Here is a 21,416-nt window from a genome sequence, read left to right on the forward strand (position 1 = left end):
TATTCTTCTAGTGAGCCAAGTCTGATTTTTGCTTTGAGGTAACATTGAATGTGCTAGTATACTCCTCAGAGTCTTAGCTTTACGTGCAGAAAAATGACAACCTTCAGCAACAATTTTATTCAGTTTGGCATCACTCTTTAGAATTGTTATGCAGTTTCGTACCATGCCACATATTTTTGTTGTTAGTTCTTTGCCCTGATAGTTTCTTATTTCTGTGTAGTAGATCTTCCCTATTCAATATATCTACTGTGGATTTGGTTTAATTCAAAAGATTGGTATCATATAAATAAATACCTATATAAATACTTATATACACAGGTATATACATATGTACACACACACACACACACACACATATATATATATATATATATATACATATATATATATATATATATATATATATATATATATATATATATATATATATTATATACACATACACACCCATACGCATATTTAGACATATACTTTATGTATACACTATAACCCTTTCCATTCCAATAGCTTGTTTTATGCCATATACTGTACCTTTAAACCCTTATAAAAAATGCTCATTAATATGTATATGAATACATTTTATAAGATAGTGTATATATGAGTGTAACCGTTTATTTAATGTATTTACTGTAGGCTAGATTACAAGTGGAGCGCTAAATCATCACAAGCTCGCAAACTGGCAAAATTACCAGCCATTAGCACTTAGAACATTTGTGATTAGACAGAACTCTGGTTAATTTTCTAAAAGTACCCAAAATGCTCTCAAAATAGAGGGCATTATAGTTTTTTATATAAAATATGTAGCATTTTTTTAAAAATAAAACACAACTGCACTAGGCAGTTTTGGAGCCTTAAACTTGGTAGGTGTGGGGTGATAGAAAAAAACGGCACTGAAAAGTGCCTTTAGTTTGCGGTCTATGGGAACTGTGTGTTCCCAATAAATATATATGTAGATGGTTATATACATATATATTTATGTGTTAATGTGTATATACACATATAAACACAAATATATATGTATATCCATATACATCTATATATAAAAATCTTGACAAAAAAAAGGAAGATTATGAGAAAGTAGTAATAATACTTATCTCAATACAGACAGGGATTTCAGCACATCACCTCATTAAAGACAGAAACATCACATAAATATGTTGGTATATTTCTTTAATATCAGATATGTGGACTGCCACACCAGTTTTAGGGTCTGCACCACCTATATATTTACATATTACCGTTTTTATATATATATATATATATATATATATATATATATATATATATATATATATATATACTTTCTCCCCATATTCCCATATTCCCTGTATACTGTATATTTAAAAATACTGCAATCGCTGCATGACTTACCCCCATCGCTGCTCTTAGGTTCTGAGCTGTCTCTGACGGCATCTGAATGAGTCTCCCATCGGAACTCATGGAAGTGTGCTCTCATGAGCGGAATACTTCCTTGCAATGTGAACGCAAGGTCATGTTTGCATTGTGCTTAACTTGAAATACTTATAATAATGTGTACTGGTATTAGAAACTGGAATGCTAATATCGCTTGCACACAAGCGACATTTAGCACTCCACTTGTAATCTAGCCCTCAATGTTGTGCACATTTCACTTTATGCTAGGTTTTCACCTCAGAAACTGAACATCGAGTTAGGCGCGGACTAACATTATCACGCCTCCTACGTCTGAGTCGACAGCAGTGGTCCCGGTTGTCATGGAGACAAACGCAAATAACAACCGCTTAATGCTCCAATGGGCAATCGCAGTGGGCGGAGGAACAGATGTACAGCTGACAGGTGAAACATATACAGTGAGGCCAGAGTAGGGCCAATAACAAACAAAATAAGCGGTATCATATATTGCGAACATCGGTGCCCATAACCCCTAGCATTTTATTAAATTAACAGTAAAGCTAGCTATCACAGCCATCTATACACAAGGTATCAAGGCCGTGAGGCTGCCCTGGGGGAAACTTCAAGTATCTACTAGTTAGAGATTGGTATATAAGTGCATCAATCACTCAAGGGATAGGTAGAAACTAGATCAGGATGACTCCCAGTATATGCGGCTTATCTGGGCCTATAGCAGCAACTAAAATCATAATTGGTATTTAGACTCCGAGGGGCAACACAAATTTTTTTTTTCTCAAAGTGAAATATATCGTGGCGACAAGTAAAAGTAAAGTGCATATTATATAATGTAAACTTTTGCAAAATTGCAGTGCATAATAGTATTATCAGTCCATAGCACAGACCTATACAAAAATCCGCCTCTGTCTTATATTTGAGGCATATTATAGACTAGTATAGTATCAAATAATCAGTTGTGGCATCTCTTACTATAGAGCTTTTCTAGCGATTCTGAGGCTCAAGAATCCTACCTGCAACAGCATGAGGTACAATAGGGATATCGCCATGAGACGTGTATCAAGCCAAATGCTGATGATGTCATTAAAGGGAGACCAACCCAATGTGCCTTACGTCGTTACCTTACATCGTTGCCATAGCAACCATCGATTAAAGGGGAAAACAAACAAACATATACTGGATCAACTACAAAGCTAGAGGATGCAGACTACACTTAGTGGAATGCTGTTATGGCAACCACTCTAAACAATACAGCATGCCCACGCAAAAAACAAACAAAAAGGCCACTATAGACAAATAACTGAAAAGGATAAAACAAACAAACAAACAAACAGAAAAGACATGAAGTTAAATAATGAAAATAAAGTACATACTTAAAATTAAATAAAAATAAAAATAAAATGAAAATATAAATAAAAAATAATATAATAATGAAATAGAAAATAAAAAATAAAAATAAATAAATAAAATTAAAAATAATAATAATAATAATAAATATAAAAATAATAAAAAAAAATAATAAAAATAAAATAAAAAATAGATAGTGGTCTCTCATATGGAATAGACCGTGGACTCTCATATGAGAAAGGACTCCAGACTCTCATTCAACCAGATCTAATAACCTTAGGTCTAAAAATAATGGAATTCCCAAACAGGAGAAAAAGGGAGTGTTCTAATCCACCATGGAGTTTGCAGGCGAAGAGGGTTCATGTCGCCATAACAGTCCTCAGTAGGGCAGCTCATCCTATTAAAGGAAACAGTGCCAATCCAGGCTCATATTCAATCCCTTTGGACGTAGGGTGTTTAACTTGAAGATCCATTTTGATTCTTGAGCCTCAGAATCGCTAGAAAAGCGCTATAGTAAGAGATGCCACAGTTGATTATTTGATACTATACTAGTCTATAATATGCCTCTAATATAAGAGGCATATTTTTGTATAGGTCTGTGCTTTGGACTAATAATACTATTATGCACTGCATTTTTGCAAAAGTTTACATTATATAATATGCACTGTACTTTCACTTGTCGCCACGATATCACTATGATCTATATTTCACTTTGAGAAACTTTGAGTGTTTATATTTTGGAAAATGTTGAATCCGAAAATGTTTTATTGAGTTTGTTTATTAAGCATTACTATGGTTACGATTTTGGCGCAATTTCTCACTGGGGGGTGGGGCTTACACTGTTTAAATAGCCATTTGAGATGTGTGTTTGTTTGTCTGAGGAAGGGGAGTGTGTCCCCGAAATGTCACGCTTTAAAGATTAAATTCACTTTTCAAAAAAGACCAGTGAGTGCCTCCTTCTATTTATATATATATATATATATATATATATATATATATATATATATATATATATTTATATACAGTATCTCACAAAAGTGAGTACACCCCTCATATTTTTGTAAATATTTTATTATATCTTTTCATATGACAACACTGATGAAATGACACTTTGCTACAATGTAAAGTAGTGAGTGTCCAGCCTGTATAACAGTGTAAATGTGCTGTCCCCTTAAAATATGTCAACACACAGTCATCATTAATGTCTAAACCATTGACAACAAAAGTGAGTACACCCCTAAGTGGAAATGTCCAAATATCCAATATGTCTCCCTCTGGCACAAACTAACTTATCTATTGATGTCTACAGTGTGACAGATATGTTCCAGAGGAGTGATCTTAAATGTATGATGGCCTCCATTGTGTTGAACTGTACTGTGCCTGGAAATACTATGTTTCATGGAGCGATTTTTTTCTATTCCTCCAGTGCTCACTCCACCTGGTGCGGATTTTTCTGCAGGTGCAGCCTAAATATTGTAGGCCACACTCGCATGTGAGAACATAAATCACGTAATCACTATCACAATCAATTCTACTTTCAATTGAAATAGTTTCCCCTGTAGTATGACACAACACAGTTTTGTTACCATGTGTGATATGTTTACACATGTAACACATCTTTTTGTTACATCTGGGATGTGACACTCTTGGGTGATATATATTGATTGCCCATATTGCCTATTGATGGATATTTGGATTACCCATATAGCTTTTTAGACACCATACACATCTATATCAGTATGGTATATTGTAGATGATTGAACCTTAGGGAGTTATGGTGGTTGACAGGGTAACCCCTAAAACATTGTCGATAAGAAAGTTAATCATTCTAATAGAGATATCAATACACAGAGAGGTTTATTTGAGTATTAATTAATATTAATTGTTATCAAGTTGGGGTCACATTATTATAACACATAATATTAATACATGTCATATTAATTTACACATATATTTGGTTTATCTGATTACTCAATACACACACTCATTACATTGGGGGTTATATTAAATATATATCACAATAGTATATATAAATGTATCCTTAACAAGGTATGGGGGTTAATATCTATTGACCTCCCAATGACTATATTTAGGTATAGGTAATAGGATACTCATAAGTAGGACAATTATATAAATTATTATCACATAATTTGAGTCATATAAAGCACTGAAACACACATTTATTATGATATTTAAACACACCATATAAGACTTCTGGAATACTATAATATAAGTCAGTCGGTTTAATTTATTTTATAGCACCTTATTTTTAGGGGGTTTATATAATTGTATATTTATTTACTAATATAAACACATAACTAATCCATTCAATCACACATTACACGTTAACACACTTTCACACTGACACTATTGGGGCTGTAGTATCCGTTTTGTGCCTCTGTTCGGGTTTGGGGCAGATAGTCATCTATAAAAAGATAGGTTTTGCGGACATTACCCACGTTGGTGTAGATCAGATTTGGTATTTCCTGGAGGCTTTGATGGGGAACCGGCTTAGTTATAAGCTATGGGTTCATCAGTTTGTATATTTGAGGGAAGGTCTATAGTGAGGTATGGATAGGGTACCACTATTCAAATAGTGTATCAATGTTATTTGGGCACTGTATGTGGTATATGTACACTTCTCTGCTTATTTGGATTTGTGGTGTATGGTCATAGAAATTTGCATGACAGGTGTGACATTGAGTATTAATGACACTCGGGTTGGGGCATTGTAGTGTGTTTTGTGGCTTATTGCGGCAATCATTTACCTTAGTCAGTAACACTGTTGATGAGTTATAAAGGCCTATCATGTGGAAGTATTGAGGGGCAGAGTACACAGCAGCCTATCATATAGGCACAGAGATGGAGTGGGTGGTGATGAGGATGAACACACCTCTGCTGTTATAGGCCCCTTGACCTAAAATTCACTTCCTACATAGGCTAAGACATCCATTGGCTAAATAAAATTTAGCATAAATGAAACACGGACGTAAGTGTAATATGCTGTGTACACAAACAAACTGGAGTGTGGGGGGAAAAAACTGGACACATACTTTCAACACCTTGCACTGCCGAAAACGGACACATACATCTTGCACAGCGCAACTAAATAAAACAATAAAGGTAGGATTCACGTAGATAAGATAGCTAAAGGGCTTTTTTTTTACAAAAATGATTGTGGAAAACATAAAAATAATAAGAACAGATGGGAAAAGTAGATTGACATGCCAATCGTCTTTATAAACACCAAGAAAAAATATTACACTCCCTATATTGAGTCTTATATATAGATGTAATAAGGATTTATAAAAAGATAAGACATCATCAAGTATTGTAAGACAGAGTGAAGATATTTGTGAGATAATAACGTATTCAATAAAAGATGGAATGTAAATCATTGTGAGATTAAAAAAAAATGTGTATTATATCAACTGGGTAACTGTGAAAATCATTATTGATGAGACTGATGAGATGCAATATAAAATGAAATGTACATATATATATCTGTTATTTTAGAGATGTATAATGGAATGAAATGTATATTTATTTTCTATGTTACCATTTGTGGGTATAGGATATATGTTGCTTATTAAGATTGCTGCTCCATATATGTGATGTAAGATAGGGCATACAGCTTTAATGGTCATATGGCTAGAGTCTGAGTGTAGAGTCTGAATATGCGGGTGTATGCAACTAATCAATTAGAGAACACGCCCCCTAAAAGGGAGGATATGGTTCATTTGAGTTAGGTAGGAGCTATATAAAGCAGGTGTATTGGTAAGGTGTATACTATGCCTGAGGAAACGGCCTTATACCGCAGAGAAATGCGTTGCATGTATAGGGGGACTTTTGGATACCCTTATTCCACTTTTGTATTTGTTTTAAAAAAAAAAAAAAATACCAGATTTGACAAAAATCCAAATTGAGTGGAAATACCTTACCTGCCTGTGATTATTGAGTTCCTATTGGAGTACCATTATTTGCACTTCCCTGCACCTGGATCCTGCTCATTTGGAGAACCACAGTGGGGTGAGCTGACACACCTGCTATAAATTTGTCAGTCTGCATCTACCAGCACATTGGTGTGCTTGGTGAATATGTGAGTACCCATTTGACATTAGCAAAATATATGGTTATACTCTGATCTGCACATGTAGTGCCTTCTATCTATGCTTTATATCCATTGCAGCACACTGAAAATCCCAGCTGTGGGTGAGCTGTTTCACCCGATAATTCTACAGCCTGCACCTACTAGCACATTGGTGTGCTCTATTAATATGTGAGTACCCATTTGGCCTATATTATATCAAGTTCATATTTGTGTTTGATGATCCTGCACATGAGGCGCCCCTCTGTTCTTTATATTCTACCGGACAAGCTTCTTGACTTCTTGGGTCCAGTTACAAAGCTTTTTGAACTCTCTGAGGAGGCTATTGCTAATGACTCCATGTTAGATCCACATGTTTCCAGAGAATGGATTCAAAGATTAGTTTATATCCTTGGTGATGCTAATACTATTTTATTTACCCAAAGAAGGAGATTAATTTTGAGTTGTCTTGATCCGAAAATGACGGACTTCACTCCCACTGAGATGGGTCCAAAAGCTGATGGCCTTTTATTTGGGGACGCTGGTCTTCAGCAACTTAGTTCCTATGTAAATACTTTTAACAGCCTTAATAAGATTAAAACTAATACTAGGAAAATATTTTATCAATCTCAAACTCCTAAGGTTTTCTCCAGGGCTGGAAAAGGCAGAGACCGCTTTTCCAGCCATTATTCAAATGTGTCCAGGTCTCATTTCCAAAACATTGCCCCCTCCACTTCCACACATGCAAGTTTTTTTCCCAACAAGACCCAGAATGTTTATCAACAGAGAATTCAGCAACTTCAGGAATCCTAGGAGACTATTCCAAGGTAAGTTTTCCCACCTTTATTTCCACAAAAATAGGAGGCAGACTTATGTATTTTATAACAGAATGGCAGAAAATAACATCAGAACCATGGGTTCTTCAGGCTGTATCCGGCCTTCCATTAGATTTCATTAAAATTCCTTTTCAAAATTCCTGTCCTATCCCAATAAAATTTTCTCTCAAAAATTAAGACCTATTAGATACAGAGATTTCAGATCTCATAGAAAAGAATGCTATAGAAAAGGCACCTTCTCCAGAGGACTCTTTCATCAGCAACATATTCTTTGTAAAAAAAGAAGGAAGGATCATTCCGTCCTGTCATAAATTTAAGATAGTTAAATCAAATCCTTGTTTTCAATCATTTCAAGATGGAAGGTATTCATCTTTTAAGGGATTGTCTTTACAACAATGATTGGCTTGTAAGACTAGATCTGAAGGATGCATACATTTCAGTCCCCATTCATTCAAATTACAAAGATTCTAAAACCAGTTACAGCTTGGTTGAGACATTCATCTGATAATTTACTTAGACGATATTCTTCAGTCTTTCTCTGGAAAAGATCAGAATAATCAAGAAAGAAATTTGTTATCTTCTGAAGAAAGCATTATTTTCTATCTGTTTACTTGCCAGAATCATATGACTTCTTTCTTCTTCCATTTAGGTAATTTTCCCAGCTCCCCTTCATTACAGAGCACTTCAAAGGTTTAAAATATATTACCTTAAACAAGGATTCTCCTATCAACACAAAATATCCTTATCCAAGGAAGCTTCAGAAGAATTGAATTGTTGTATCTTAAATATAGAAGCTTGGAACGGGAAAGCAATTTTCAGAAACTCTCTGGACTTAATAATAGAGTCCGATGCAAGCAAATCAGGCTGGGGTGCAAGATGTGGTCCTCTAATTACAGGAGGGAAATGGTTCCCTTCAGAGAAACATCTTCACACCACTGTTTGGAACTTCTTGCAGGAGCCTTTGCAGTTCAGAGTTTTGTCAAACTCAATTTTCCTATAATTATTCTTCTTTGCATGGACAATGTTTCTGCTGTCTGATATATCAATCATTTTGGAGGCACTGCTTCAAAAGTTTTATCAGATTTAACATTTTTTTTTATTCACGACTGTTTATATCAGAATATATCTATTCAAGCAGAATATATTCTGGGTTTGAACAATCAGATGGCAGATTGGGGATCCAGATACCTTACAGACTTTAGCGATTGGAAATTGAATTTGTTAGTTTTTCAGAGAATTCAATCTCTAAGAGGTCCTTTTTCAATAGATCTCTTTGCCTCTTGTCTAAATCATCAGATTTTTGCTTATTTCAGTTGGAGACCAGATCCTCAAGCTCTAGCAATAGATACTTTTCTTCAACAATGGCTGATTTCGGGAGCATATGCCTTCCCTCCATTTTCAATGATTCTTTGGACTCTTCTTTTTGTCAAACGTCAACAGATTTCTCTTCTAATAGTAACCCCCTTCTGGCAAACTCAAGTTTGGTACCCTCTTCTTCTGGACTTATCATTTCTTTATCCAATTCTTCCACCATCCAAGTCAGATCTTCTAACAGACCCTTCAGGTCAATTCCATCCTCTAGTTCTTCAAGACAAACTTCATCTAATTGCTTGGATGATTTCAGGGGATCCTGGTCTGGTGACAGATTATCAGAAGAAGCTTGACTACTCCTTCAAGATTATTGGGCCCCTAGAACCAAATTTTTTTATTTATCCTCCTGGCTTAAATGGTCTAGCTGGTGCAATCTTAGACACCTGGATCCCATTTCAGTTCCTTTGAAGGAAGTTATCAATTTTTATCTTTTCTCTTTCAGTCTGGTTTAGCTTACAGATCTATTAATGTAGCTAGATCAGCTATTTCTGCTGGACATGAATTACTTAATAATATTCCTATAGGTCAACATCCTACCTTTTATAGACTTTTAAAATCTATTTGTCTTAAACACCCTCCTTCTAGATATTATTTCTTTTGGGATGTAGATTTAGTTTTCTCTCTCTTTAATTCTTGGCCCGATAATAAAAGTTTAACTCTTAAACAACTTACTGTTAAGTTAACTACTCTTTTATGTATTTTATCTTGTAAAAGAGTTTCTGACATTAAAGCTATTGATTTTAATTCTAAATCTTTTTCACCTCAAGGTGTAATTTTTTTCTATTTCTCGTAGAACTAAGACTTTATCTTCTTCCATTTTGTATCCCTATTTTTCTGAACATCCTAAACTCTGTGTAGTTCTTTGTCTCAAAGAATATGAACAAAGAACCTCTCTTTTCAGATTGTCTTCCCATAATCAACTTCTTATTTCATATGCTCCTCCTCACTTACCTGTTACATCTCCTACCATTAGTAGATGGGTAAATATGGGTTATGACCCAAGCTGGAGTTGATAGTAATTTTTCTTCTCATTCTATTAGAGGAGCTTCTGCTTCTAAAGCTTTTTCTAAATCTACTTCTCTTCAGGACATTCTTAATGCTGCAGATTGGTCCTCAGATACAGTTTTTAGACAATTTTATTTTAAACCTATTCATTCTATCCCTTTTAATTTAGTTTCATAATTTTTGCTTTAAACTAGCAAAATATGAGTCTCTGTCCTTGCAATAAAATTCTGATTATCCTAGCTTTGTGAAGGAATAATCTATATTTTATTAAAGAGACAGAGACAAGTATTTTAACTTCACTCATTGTTATATAATGTTTTTTCCTCCCTATATTTAAATGTATTTTATATAATTTATTATTTTTTATATTTTATTTTTGTAGTGCAAAACTCTTCTTCAGGATTTCAAGGGACCCTCTGAACCTATTAGTGATGTGCTTCAATCAAATTCTTTTGGATTTAAGTCAACTTCAAGCAAGTTGTCATCTCCCTCAAGTTTTAAAAGATTGTTTTTCTTCAATCAAGAATGGAATTCTACAGTTCTTTTGTTTTTCTTTATCCTTATGTTTTTGGGACTTTTGTTCTATTTTTCTCTAAATATCTTCGGACTGTTCCGCATCAAAGATCAAAGAGGAGGTATTTATAGTTACTGGTAATTTTATGAATTCTTGGACTTCTCTCATTGGTCACTTTTTTCTATATCATCTCAAGTCTTGTTTTCATTGGTTCTATGTTATATTCATTGTTGTCTTTGTTTATTATGTAAGTTTACTGTTCGTTAAAATGCTGTCTGCAGTAAAGTGAAAAGATATAGCAAAATACTTGTCTCTGTCTCTTTAATAAAATCTAGATTATTCCTTCCCAAAGCTAGTATAATCAGAATTAATTTTGCCATGTGAAAATAAAGCATCATTGATAAATGTGTTTGACCTTCCATAAATGTAATATATGAAAAAGTACATAAAAATTCATCATATAATTTCTACCAGCATGCATAAAACCACATAATATTATTAGGTTTGTGGGACAGAATGGTGTAAAATTACAAAATAGCTTTTTCTTGAATTTGAAGGACCTGCTAAAATACAGTAAAAAAGATGTTGCAAAGGAGTGTCCATTGTTAGTGAACTATTTGTACCCAAATGGTAATGTAGTAAAATCCTATAATAATTGTTTTTTTTTATAAACACACTTTTATGTTTTCCTTAAAGGGATAGTAAAGTCCAAATTAAACTTTTATGATTCAGAAAGGGCATTTAGTTTTAAAAAACTTTCTAAATAACTTTTATCATCAAATTCGCTTTGTTGTCTTGTTATTCTTGGTAGAAAGCTAAATCTAGGTAGGCTCATATGCCAATTTCTAAATGGTGCAGTGGTGTGATAGCTCTACAATGACAGTTCTCTATACCCAGGGAATCACATTAATCTCTCTAAAATGTGAAGTGAGAACAGATATATATAGTGAAACATCTTGAACTAGAATAAGTCCAATCACTTTATTTTATGCACCAATATTATGTGCAGTCTGTTTACTTATGTTGGTGTCTGTATGTCCCGCCAGATTCTCTACAGAATGCTGACATGTGCAAGATAATGTATTTGCTGCAGATTCAACCAATCAATGCACCAATTTTCATTAAATTGTATGTCATAGACACTACTATAAAGAATAATATGCACATATACAGATATACAAATCCAGTATAAAACCTTTTAAAAACTAAAAAAGTAGCTCCCAATTTAGAATTGTTGATTAGCTTAGCCTGGGACACCCACTGAAAGGGGTTGATAGCAGAACCTCCCTCATTTCCCTCTCCCCTGCATATGAAAAGACCCATTATACAAATAGATGCAGTCTGAAGTCTGTATACATCAGTATACATCTAAAGCTTTGGTGCTTGGTTAGGAGTTTGAAAATCAGCACAATGTTATTTAAAAATAAGCAAACCTATACATTTTTACAAACACACACCCAAATGGGCTATATAAATGCAAAACATTTATGCAACAAAAAAATCTAGTATACAATGTCCCTTTAATGGTAAAAGAAAATTACACTTGTGACCATAATTTTACTTTAAATCACATTATCATTTTTTTTTTACTGCAGTGAGTGCACACACAAACCTTATCAAGATCATGATATCAGATGTTTACATTACAGGGCCTTACAAAGGCCAGGGAGTAACATCTCCTAAAATGTTACTAATGCTCTTATGGCCAGATTACGAGTTTTGCGTTATGAGGGGGTGTGGTACTAACTTGCTCGTTATTGTCACCGCTCACTTACCTACAGCGCTGGTATTACAGGTTTTTACAAACAATCAGCCAATAGGATTGAGCTTGCATTCTATTGGCTGATTGGAACAGCCAATAGAATGCCAACTCAATCCTATTGGCTGATTGAATCAGCCAATAGGATTGAAGTTCAATCCTATTGGCTGATTGCATCAGCCAATAGGATTTTTTCAACCTTAATTCCGATTGGCTGATAGAATTCTATCAGCCAATCGGAATCTAAGGGACGCCATCTTGAATGACGTCACTTAAAGGTACCTTTATTCGTCGGGTAGCCGCCGTTGGAAGAGGATGCTCCGCGCCGGATGTCTTGAAGATGGAGCCGCTCCGCGACGGAAGAATGAAGATAGAAGATGCTGTCTAGGTGAAGACTTCTGCCCGTCTGGAGGAACACTTCTACCGGCTTCGTTGAGGACATCTTGCCGCTTGGATGAAGACTTCTCCTGGCTTCGTTGAGGATGGATGACGGCTCTTCAAAACTGTAAGTGGATCTTCGGGGGTTAGTGTTAGGATTTTTTAATGGTGTATTGGGTAGGTTTTATTTTTAGGTTAGGGCTTTGGGCTGCAATAGAGCTAAATGCCGTTTTAAGGGCAATGCCCATCCAAATGCCCTTTTCAGGTCAATGGGGAGCTTAGTTTTTTTTTAGTTAGGGTTTTATTTGGGGGGTTGGTTGTGTGGGTGGTGGGTTTTACTGTTGGGGGGATTGTTTGTATTTTTTTTAAGGTAAAAGAGCTGATTTCTTTGGGGCAATGCACCTGCAAAAACATAATTTATGTAATAACTTACCTGATAAATTAATTTCTTTCATATTGGCAAGAGTCCATGAGCTAGTGACGTATGGGATATACAATCTTACCAGGAGGGGCAAAGTTTCCCAAACCTCAAAATGCCTATAAATACACCCCTCACCACACCCACAATTCAGTTTAATGAATAGCCAAGCAGTAGGGTGATAAAGAAAGGAGTAGAAAGCATCAACAAAGGAAATTTGGAAATAATTGTGCTTTATAAAAAAAATCATAACCACCATAAAAAAAGGGTGGGCCTCATGGACTCTTGCCAATATGAAAGAAATTAATTTATCAGGTAAGTTCTTACATAAATTATGTTTTCTTTCATGTAATTGGCAAGAGTCCATGAGCTAGTGACGTATGGGATAGCAATACCCAAGATGTGGATCTCCACTCAAGAGTCACTAGAGAGGGAGGGAATAAAATAAAAACAGCCATTTTCCGCTGAAAAAATTAATCCACAACCCAAATCATAAGTTTAGTCGCATAATTGAAAAGAAAAAACTTAAATTAGAAGCAGAAGAATCAAACTGAAACACTGCCTGAAGAACTTTTCTACCAAAAACTGCTTCTGAAGAAGCAAATACATCAAAACGGTAGAATTTAGTAAATGTATGCCAAGAGGACCAAGTTGCCACTTTGCAAATCTGATAATTCTCTGAGGCGGGGCCTGACCCGACTCCAAATAAGCTTGATGAATCAAAAGTTTCAACCAAGAAGCCAAGGAAATAGCAGAAGCCTTCTGACCTTTCCTAGGACCAGAAAATAAAACAAATAGACTGGAAGTCTTCCTGAAATCTTTAGTAGCTTCCACATAATATTTCAAAGCTCTTATCACATCCAAAGAATGTAAGGATCTTTCCAAAGAATTCTTAGGATTAGGACACAAGGAAGGGACAACAATTTCTCTACTAATGTTGTTAGAATTCACAACCTTAGGTAAAAATTGAAAAGAAGTCCGCAAAACTGCCTTATCCTGATGAAAAATCAAAAAAGGAGACTCACAAGAAAGAGCAGATAGCTCAGAATCTCTTCTAGCAGAAGAGATGGCCAAAAGGAACAATACTTTGCAAGAAAGTAGTTTAATGTTCAAAGAATGCATAGGTTCAAATGGAGAAGCCTGTAAAGCCTTCAGAACCAAATTAAGACTCCAAGGAGGAGAAATTGATTTAATAACAGGCTTAATATGAACTAAAGCCTGTACAAAACAGTGTATATCAGGAAGTATAGCAATCTTTCTGTGAAATAAAACAGAAAGAGCGGAGGTTTGTCCTTTCAAGGAACTTGCAGACAAACCCTTATCCAAACCATCCTGAAGAAACTGTAAAGTTCTAGGAATTCTAAAAGAATGCCAGGAGAATTTATGAGAAGAACACCATGAAATGTAAGTCTTCCAAACTCTATAATAAATCTTTCTAGAGACATAGTATTAATCACTGAGTCAGAGAAACCTCTATGACTTAGTACTAAGCGTTCAATTTCCATACCTTCAAATGTAATGATTTGAGATCCTGGTGGAAAAACGGACCTTGAGATAGTAGCTCTGGCCGTAACGGAAGTGGCCAAGGTGGGCAACTGGACATCCGAACCAGATCCACATACCAAAACCTGTGTGGCCATGCTGGCGCCACCAGCAACACAAATGATTGTTCCATGATGATTTTGGAGATCACTCTTGGAAGGAGAACTAGAGGCGGGAAAATGTAAGCAGGATGATAACACCAAGGAAGTGTCAGTGCATCCACTTCTTCCGCCTGAACATCCCTGGACCTGGACAGGTATCTGGGAAGTTTCTTGTTTAGATGAGAGGCCATGAGATCTATCTCTGGAAGACCCCACAGAGATAGATCTCAAAGACACCAAATACTGAACAATCTGAGAAAAAACATCTGAATAGAGAGACCACTCCCCTGGATGTAAAGTCTGGCGGCTAAGATAATCCGCCTCCCAATTGTCTACACCTGGGATATGCACCGCAGAGATTAGACAGGAGCTGGATTCTGCCCAAACATGTATCCGAGATACTTCTTTCATAGCTTGGGGACTGTGAATCCCACCCTGATGATTGACATATGCCACTGTTGTGATATTGTCTGTCTGAAAACAAATGAACGGTTCTCTCTTTAACAGAGGCCAAAACTGAAGAGCTCTGAGAATTGCACGGAGTTCTAAAATATTTATTGGTAATCTCGCCTCTTGAGATTTACAAACCCCTTGTGCTGTCAGAGATCCCCAAACAGCTCCCCAACCTGAAAGACTCGCATCTGTTGTGATCACAGTCCAGGTTGGCTAAAAAAAGAAGCCCCTTGAACTAAACGATGGTGATCTATCCACCATGTCAGAGAGTGTCGTACATAGGGATTTAAGGATATTAATTGTGATATCTTTGCATAATCCCTGCACCACTGATTCAGCATACAAAGCTGTAGAGGTCTCATGTGAAAACGAGCAAAGGGGATCGCGTCCAATGCTGCAGTCATGAGACCTAAAACTTCCATGCACATAGCCACTGAAGGGAATGACTGAGACTGAAGGTGCCGGCAGGCTGCAACCAATTTTAAACGTCTCTTGTCTGTTAGAGACAGAGTCATGTACAATGAATCTATCTGGAAGCCTAAAAAGGTGACCCTTGTCTGAGGAATCAAGACCACTTTTTGGTAAATTGATCATCCAACCATGTTTCCGAAGAAACAACACTAGTTGATTTGTGTGAGATTCTGCAGTACGTAAAGACTGAGCTAGTACAAAGATATCGTCCAAATAAGGAAACACTGCAAAACCCTGTTCTCTGATTACAGAGAGTAGGGCACCCAGAACCTTTGAAAAAATTCTTGGAGCTGTTGCTAGGCCAAATGGAAGAGCAACAAATTGGTAATACTTGTCTAGAAAAGAGAATCTCAGAAACTGATAATGTTCTGGATGAATCGGAATATGAAGGTATGCATCCTGCAAGTCTATTGTGGACATATAATGTCCTCGCTGAACAAAAGTCAGAATAGTCCTTATAGTCACCATCTTGAAAGTTGGTACTCTTACATAACGATTCAAAATTTTCAGATCCAGAACTGGTCTGAATAAATGTTCCTTCTTTGGGACAATCAATAGATTTGAATAAAACCCCAAACCTTGTTTCAGAAGAGGAACTGGCATGATTACCCCTGAAGACTCCAGGTCTGAAACACACTTCAGGAAAGCCTGAGCTTTTACTGGATTTGCTGGGATACGTGAGAGAAAAAATCTTCTCACAGGAGGTCTTACTCTGAATCCTATTCGATACCCTTGAGAGACAATGCTCTGAATCCATTGAATTTAAACAGATTTTATCCAAATATCCTTGAAAAACCTTAATCTGAGCTGAGCTGGAATGAGGGCCGCACCTTCAAGCGGACTTAGGGGCTGACTTTGGTTTCCTAAATGGCTTGGATTTATTCCAATTTGAGGAAGGCTTCCAATTGGAAGCAGATTCCTTTGGGGGAGGATTGAGTTTTTGTTCCTTATTCTGACGAAAGGAACGAAAACGGTTAGAAGCCTTAGATTTACCCTTAGGTTTTTTATCCTGAGGCAGAAAAACTACCTTTCCCCCAGTGACAGTTGAAATAACAGAATCCAACTGAGAACCAAATAAATTATTACCTTGGAAAAAAAGAGATAGTAATCTAGATTTAGATGTCATATCAGCATTCCAAGATTTAAGCCACAAAGCTCTTCTAGCTAATATAGCTAAAGACATTTCACATTTTTTTTATTGTTATAGTTAGAAACCATTATTTTAAGTGTTTTAGATTTATTTTTTGAAACTAATACAAGTGAGGCTGCAGTATGGAGTGAGTCAATTGATCAGTGACAAAAGTATACATCATATTTATTAGCTTCTCATTAGTCGCTTAGATCAGAAAGGGCAACACTCATTAGGCAGAGCCAAAACCACTTAGACGTGCTGTCAGAACATGCATGTCATCCTTCAACCTTATGAAATAGTTAAGCAATACACAATAGGCCAGATCATGAGTGGTGAGCTAACAGTTACGTGTGAGCGAAAAGGGGTTTATTGCGGATGTTTGTGAGCGTCAGGTTTTTGCTCGTATTACAAGTTGAAAGTAAATGCAATTGCATAAGTGCAATTGAAGTTTACGCTCACTGGGTATGCTCATCCTCAGAGCTCTGGAAGAAGTGTCACAAAAAACATCAAAAATACATTACAAAGTACAGTCACACTTATAATAACACCATCTAATAAAAATTATTGCACAAAAAAGTTATAAGGGCTCAAAGATATGAGGTCTCAGGTGTTAGAAAAAAAGGCAGGCAAAGGGCTTTAACATAGGGATTTATAAATATACATGTCTAAAGATGTATATGTATGTATATATAAATATATATGTTCATATGTTTGTACATATGTATTTATATGTGTGTATATATACTGTATATATTTACAGACATACTGTATATACATGTAAATACATATGTATACAGTTAAAGACATTTATAGAAGTGCATCTGAGCCCTTTGCAGCTAAGTACTGTAGATGACAACATGTAAATACATATTTATGCAATATTCATATTTAATAAAGTGTTATAGTGTGAATTTACTGTAAATGTTATGCACATAGCAGAATATGTTTTATGTATCTATACCTATATATAATCATATAGATATAAAGTTATAAATATATACTGTATTTGTTTAAAAAAACATCAGATATATGTAGAAATATTTATTTATGAATAAATAGAACATATTCTGTTATGTAAAGAACATTGGAAAATGAAATATATTGATATTTTCATGAATGGTTAGTGCTATTGAGAATATGTGATTGTGTTTGCGCGAGAGAGTTGGTTGTTAGGTTTTTGCGACTTTTTTTCTCCATTGACTTCTATGGGGGAATGTGGGAATGTGATTGCGATTTTTAAATTTAGACTTTTTGCACAAGTGTTGTTACCACTGGAGAAAAAACTGTTTACTTTCAACTTGTAATACTAGCGCAACCTGACTAGCGCAAAAGTGAAAATCCTAGCTATAGCGAAAATGCAAAATACTGCTCCACTTTTAATCTGTGAATAACATAGGAATATAAAATATGTGTAATGTGCAGCGGGGTTTGCAATTTAGTCTTAACGAGGTGTTGGGTTTGCGCACATGAAGAAATGCTAAATTCAATGAGCGTTATTGAAATATTACATATAAAATATTAAAAAATATTAATAATAATTATATTATTATAGTTATCAATACCTATATATCTATATTTATAATATATATATTTGCAATACAAATTACATTATCCTGTATGTGAAGAACAGTGGAATGTGAACTATTCATAACTCCTGTCGGGTTAGCGAGTGATAGATGTTAGTTGTTTTTTTTTTCTTTCTGAGCTCTCCATTGACTTCTATGGGGAGAATATGTTAACACAATGGCGATAAATGGTTGGTGCGCATCAGGTTTTGCTCGCACTCAAACTTTTTAGTTTCAACTTGTAATACGCGTGTTACCTGACGCACACAAAAAGCTTCTGTCTAGTTAAGTTTACACAGGAGCAGTCAGAGTATTTATTTTTATATAATTGTAATAAATCATGGGTTATCACATGCACATACAAATAAATAATAGCTATCAAAAAGTATGGCATGGGTGTCATAAATATTTATAAATTAAATATTCTAAATACATAAAAAAAAACTTGTTTTGAATGTTTCTTAGTTCAAATACATATACAAAGAAAGTGACAAGTAAGAAATAGATAAAAAAAAAAAAAAGATTAATTTTGCTTTAAAGCAGGGTTACGTATCTTATCTCTCAGGAGCTCGGACACTGATGCCATCAATCTTCACACACCATTCACTCAGTCACAAGCCGCCCATTAAGTGAACTGCAGGTGGTAAAAAAAAGTTTTTTCTGCCTCCTAACACTATCATCAGTTTTAAAAATCTAGCACGCTCTCTTTCCCTTAATGCCCACCCTGCTCTCTTTAAATCTCTCCCGCTAACACCTGCTCTATGCAACTACCGTGCAATCTCTACCCTGACTAACAATTGTCACCTTGATGCGCTTGGGTTTTCTGAACCCCCCCCCCCCCCATAGCTCAGCCTTGCTATCCCTTTTGGTGAATACAGTGAAATAAAGAAATACAAAATGAAAGGTCATTTCAATATAAAGTAAACAAAACATTGACAGATGTATGGCCAAAAATTAGAATGGTAGCAGTAAAAAGGCAAAAAATAGAAGTAAAAACACATTTAGGAATGAAGGAAGATTTAATAATTCAGTTGGCATATGTTTATATTCTACAGAAATATCTTACAGGATTATAATATAGGCCACTAGATTAATGTCTCTGGATCCAGGGTGAAGGGAAGAAGGGTTTTACTGTGTAACTGCTTTGTGAAATTAGAGGAATGGTTAAGCAGAGGACTGTATCATGATTCATTTAGAACAGGAATTGTGCAACATATTGATTGTACGGCACAGCATGATTTGAGTGCCCATTTTTTAATGAACTATGAAGTATTTCAAATCACTTTCTATGTGACTGTTTGCCACACCTAACTGCTTATACATTCACACATGGTTACAGTCAATCATGTGTTCTCATGTGTTCACTAAGTTGTGTAAATATGGTTTGCACAAAAAGGACTGGGAAAAAGTGCCAGTGCCAGTACAATGATGACAGAGTAGGCCTGCATAGCGAATTTAAGACATGAATAAGATACTTAAAGTGAGAATAAGAACAAAATAATACAGTATTGAGGTTCCATAAATAATATTTTAGGTTGATGAAAGGGTTTCCTTTGTTAATGGTAATTAGCATGAATTTATAATCATAAATGTAGCATGTGCAATGAGATCAAGTCCTATGTTGTCCTCATCATGGAAACCAAAATGATGTCATGGCAGTGTGTATACATATGGAGACCAGAGCCAAGCTACATCTGCTGAAACACACAATATCTCCTGAATCCATTTGTTATAGACTTCTTGACCTCACTGTTCCTAAGGCTGTAAATAATAGGGTTTAGCAAAGGAGTTGCAATATTGTAGAAAACAGAAACTAGTTTATCTCGATCTAAAGAATAACTGGACTTAGGTCTTACATAAGTGAAACTGCCAGTTCCATAGAATATTGTAACTATTGTAAGATGAGATGTACAGGTAGAAAATGTTTTCCATCTTCCCACTCCTGCCTTCATTTTAAGGATTTTGCAAACAATGAAGGCGTAGGACACAAAAATCATCAAAAGTGGACCAAGTCCTACAAATACCCCACTTACTGCAAAGAGTAGAATCTCATTAACATGAGTGTCTGTGCATGATAGTTTTAGCAAAGGTGGAATGTCACAGAAGAAATGGTTAATGCTATAATGGCAGAAGGGCAACTGGGCAATGAGTAGCGTGTGGAGTAAAGAGTGTAGAGCACTACTAAATATTGCACCAGACAGCAACTTGTAACAAACTGCTCTGTTCATGATGAGAATATAGTGCAAGGGTCTACAGATGGCCAAGTAGCGATCATAAGCCATGATGGCAAGAAGTACACATTCAGCGCTTTCCAGAAAGATCATACTATACAGCTGTACTATACAACCAGCAAAGGAAATTGTGTTCTGCTTTGAAGCAAGAAAGAACAACATTTGTGGCACTGTGACAGAGATATAACAAATGTCTATTATAGATAATTTGCCTAATAAAAAGTACATCGGGGTTTGTAGGCTGTCATATGAATTTGTTATAATGATTATGACCAGATTGCCTAATATCGTTGTTACATACACACATACAAATAATAAAAATAACAATATACGCTTCTCAGTCATGTCTGGATATCCCAGAATGGTGAATTGCAGTACTGATGTGAGATTTTCAGGAGACATTTTATCTTCTGTCAGTGCTGCCTGCAAAGAGAAAACGCAAAATATTTTTCTTACAATGATCTTGCACTCCTGGATAGCCTCTTTATCTGCTTCAGATGAGTTTATAGCTATACACTTGTATGCCTGCTGCTCATTTGTTAACAAGTAGTATTCTGATCTGGAGTGCCACAGTTAGATTAAAGGGCCACTAAACACAAAATCTTTCTTTCATATTTCAGATAGAGAATACAAATTTAAACAACATTACAATTTACTTCTATTATTTATTTTGCTTCATTTTTATATATATCCTTAGTTGAAGAAAAAGCAATGCACATGGTGAGCCAATCACACAAGGCTTCTATGTGCAGCAACCAATCAGCAGCTACTGAGCATATCTAGATATGCTTTTCAGCAAAGAGTATCAAGAGAATAAAAC

The 21,416-nt window shown here is 35.5% G+C and overlaps 1 protein-coding gene across 1 annotated transcript; it reads right to left on the reverse strand.

Moving 5' to 3' along the window:
* Positions 1–20,053: 20,053 nt before the first annotated feature.
* Positions 20,054–20,998, reverse strand: LOC128647098 (olfactory receptor 5V1-like). The gene has a single exon (XM_053699913.1). It carries the CDS (start codon positions 20,996–20,998, stop codon positions 20,054–20,056), a length of 945 nt encoding a protein of 314 aa, XP_053555888.1.
* Positions 20,999–21,416: the final 418 nt, after the last annotated feature.

Source organism: Bombina bombina, chromosome 2 (assembly GCF_027579735.1).
Source record: "Bombina bombina isolate aBomBom1 chromosome 2, aBomBom1.pri, whole genome shotgun sequence".
NCBI lineage: Eukaryota > Metazoa > Chordata > Amphibia > Anura > Bombinatoridae > Bombina > Bombina bombina.